This window comes from Dichomitus squalens (assembly GCF_000275845.1).
Source record: "Dichomitus squalens LYAD-421 SS1 unplaced genomic scaffold DICSQscaffold_26, whole genome shotgun sequence".
Taxonomy (NCBI): Eukaryota; Fungi; Basidiomycota; class Agaricomycetes; order Polyporales; family Polyporaceae; genus Dichomitus; species Dichomitus squalens.
In genome coordinates this window covers 113,367-116,903 of record NW_006766908.1, presented here as the reverse complement: position 1 = coordinate 116,903, position 3,537 = coordinate 113,367, and the positions used below count along the sequence as shown (strand labels likewise).

The window sequence follows — 3,537 nt, the reverse complement described above, 5'->3', positions numbered from 1 at the left end:
TAGGTAGGCGTGCCACATTTGTCATGGCAGGGCTACCTCGCTGGCGGGTATGCATCACGAGCTTGAACCGGAGCTCGTGAGCTGTCGGACGCGGATAGCCAGACCGGGGGATGATGTAGAGACGAGGCGGCGAAGGAGCGGAAGTGTTCAAGTCGAAGTGTCGGGGAACGAGAGGGGAGAGCTATACTAGGATGTTTCAGCATGCACGTACGCCGTTGCGAGGCATGAAACCAATTCTCACCTCGAACAGCTGCGCGCACCAGGCAGATCTCGGAAGGATGAGCTGGAAAGGTAAGTGTCGCCTCTTGTGGTGGAAGTCTTCACATACTTATAGTGCAGGTGCATACGACGGGACACTTAAATGACACATACCTCCAAGGGTGTTGCATATACGTGATATAGCTCACCTGGGTTGGTATTGCAGCAGCGACACCATGCACGACGTCTCACCTTGTACACAAGCTCTCGACCACCAGACGCACGTTGTTAGCTGCGGCAGACTTCAACATACCTTCCTGACGTTGTAAAGGAGTGTGTGCGTCAAACTGGCTGTCGGGCAAGCAGGACAAGAGGAGGGGACGGAGAGAAAGACAGCAGGCACCCGTGCAAGCAGCAAGTCCACCACGATGACGTCATTGTGTGTTAAGGGCAGGTTCCCACTGCCAGAGAACAGACTTCGCGTCTCTGGCCCCTGTAGTACTGTACATGTTGGTGATAGAACTGTTCCCTGAGCCGGAATTGCGGGACAATTCCCCATACAGAGCAAAAGTGTCGTGTTGAGGGCACTAGTGTGAACGCGCTGCAATTATGCCGGCTTCCTATGTCTTCGTACAACTCGTACCATGCTTCTACTCCGGCTAGCGATGCTTTGTGCATCAGAAATGTGATCTCGTCCCGGAGTACCTCAGCTTCACCAGCTTGAATGAGCAGGGGAGGCAAACCCTTGAAGTCGCCAAACAATAGGCTTGCTGATGCCTGGCTTAGCGGCATGACGAAGGGAAAGCCCCTAGAGCAAGCAGCCTAGATCTTCTTGCACAGCGAGGAGAAGTCACACGGTCCTAGAGACAGACTCAAGCTAGCTTGTACATAACAGAGCCACAGCTAGAGACAATCGTAGACGTCATGTCCTTAGAGAGATGCCCGTCCAATCTCGCAACGTTAGAGCTAAATCAGACACGTCAAATGGGCGCTCAAATCCGCCCGTCCGACCGAAATCGACACGGCACGAGTATTGACAGCTGAACACCATCTCGCACGCCCCAAATCGATTGAAACCATGCACGTTCTCACTGGGCCCAAACCCTCACCCGAACCCTAACCGAACCCTAACCGAGACTCTAACCGACGCGTATCACTAAGACCGCGTGGGTTGGGAGGTTTGATACCTCCCTGGCCCGATATCCCAGAGGTTTACATACCTCGTTGTAGTCTCTACAGAAGCCGGCCCAATTGTCGAACACAGGGTTGAAGTGCCGGTCCGGGTAGAGCGGGCGAGTGCAGGGCAACTCAACAGTGTTGCATTCTGTGAGATGATGTTGTCGCTGTGGACGACAGCGTCCACAGTAAAACCATCCAGATGCCCGGACGGACTTGTTGTGGGGGAAGGTCGCCTTTCGACAGGATGCAAACGAAGAGATTCACGACGAAGCACAAGACCTTCCGGTACCCCGGCTTCGTCGGATCCGCCAGCTCAGATTCGTCGACACGGTGCTGGTAGACATTCGGGAACGCGACACACTTGCCCTCATCCGCAACGACATACCCCAGATACTGGTTCATTGGGCGTTGCAGCCCGAAGGCAGTCAAGAATCCCTGGTCGTCATCCTGCAGATGCTCTAGCGCGCGTCCTTCGTCATCAGCGCCGATTGCAGTCCGGAAATCGAGGCGCGACTCGGTGATATTCTCGCACGCGTAGTAGTAGAGGCCCGTAGCGACGATGTTCTCGTTCGCCATTCCCTCGACGTGCCACGACCCACCGGCGTACTTCGGGTTCTCTGGGGTGAGGACGATATTCGCTAGCTTGACAATCACTTGCAGCGTACGACCGCGGAGCGAGATCTTGATCTTATTCTCCTCGTCCACAGCATTGGGAGGGGCGAAAGGTTCAGGTTCAGGAATAAGCGGCCATCTATACTTTGACTCCCACTCATCGTAGGCATCGTGGTACGCACGTTTGTCAACTGGGCAGTCGTCAAAGTCTGCATAGTCTGGTGCGGGTACCGTGACGTGGTGATACCAACGATACAGACTGGGACGTACGGCAAGTGGAGGCCAGGGACTGGCCGCATCTGAAAAAGGGGTTTGACGTCGCCCGATTCGGAGATCTTCAATTCCATCTGGAGCCATTGGTAGTCATGCGAGATGCAGGACGGTTTCTGAAAGAAGAACCATGTTAACTTCTCAAAATCTAGGCGGTAGTTGAGGTAGTCCTCGAGCTGTACAGTGGAGGCGACGGTAGACGTGCGACCGACCGATGCGCAGGCAGCACATTGACGGATGGATGAGGTCCAGCCATGTTCGTTTGATCCCGGATGACAGTCCTTCTCGTCTGGGATAATCTCGAGCGCGAAGACGCCTTGCACGAGGGATGCCTTCTTCTTCTTCTAGATCCCGTTTATTGCCCTGCGAGGCCGAGCCTCATGATAGGCAGTAAATACATTGTTGTCTACTTGGGTGATGATGGAGGTCGGCGGGACATAGTTGAGCAGGATGCTCATGCAATCTAAGGGTGTGTGGTGGGAGAGATGTCGATGAGGGATGGTGCAAGGGGATGTGCCAGGGTACAGACAGGGGCGAGAGTGAGACGTTCGAGTACGTAAATGGTGTGGAAGGGGGCAGGGCTCAGAAAAGGTGCGTTGCGGACGTCCGCCCAGTCCCGGCCATTTAAGGCAAGGGAACGGGCTATAAACCTGCGGCCTTTGGGTGCGGTTGCGCCCCTGGGTCTCGTCTCTTGCGCCGGTCAGGTGTACGTCTGGCGGTATCCCCGCCATCCGTCAGAACTCCCCCGCCCCTAGAGCGGGCGGGCGCCCGCAGCGCACATTTCCGGTGGGATCTACGAGAGCGCAGTAAATACATGCAATGGGGTCAACTATAGGATAGCGAGCTATATGTAGTAGAGTACATAGTGGTGTTGTCCTGTAACAATTAAACGAGGTCAGCGTGTTGCATGCTGTACGAATAGAGGGAGCGAAAAAGGGGTATGGGTTGCACTCGGGGCAGGGTGCTGTGTCTTCTGGTTGCGCCTCCCATAATGTTATGTTTTGCGATGTTTCGGCTCTTTTGGTGCCACATTGCCGAAGGTGTGCTGCAGGCGACGTGTTGCGCTGACGAACTTGAGGAGAGGTTGCATTGCTGACGGCGCATTGAGGAGGAAGGATATTGTGCGGCCACGACGTCCGAGGTGTGACAAGTGTTGCGAGCGCGCCGAAGCATAGGCGGGGCATTGCAGTAGGAAGTGCATCACCGTCTCCGGAGCTAGGTCGCATGCCGGACAGCGCTTCGAGTCGACCCGTGCGATTCGGTATAGGTGGTCGTTGA

The 3,537-nt window shown here is 55.2% G+C and overlaps 1 protein-coding gene across 1 annotated transcript; it reads right to left on the bottom strand.

The window, feature by feature from the left end:
• Positions 1-1,506: 1,506 nt before the first annotated feature.
• DICSQDRAFT_171809 (uncharacterized protein) lies at positions 1,507-2,717 on the bottom strand (the record flags this gene model as incomplete). Its single annotated transcript, XM_007367506.1, has 3 exons — positions 1,507-2,180; positions 2,237-2,603; positions 2,658-2,717. The coding sequence occupies 3 exons, from the start codon at positions 2,715-2,717 to the stop codon at positions 1,507-1,509; spliced, it is 1,101 nt and encodes a 366-aa protein (XP_007367568.1).
• Positions 2,718-3,537: the final 820 nt, after the last annotated feature.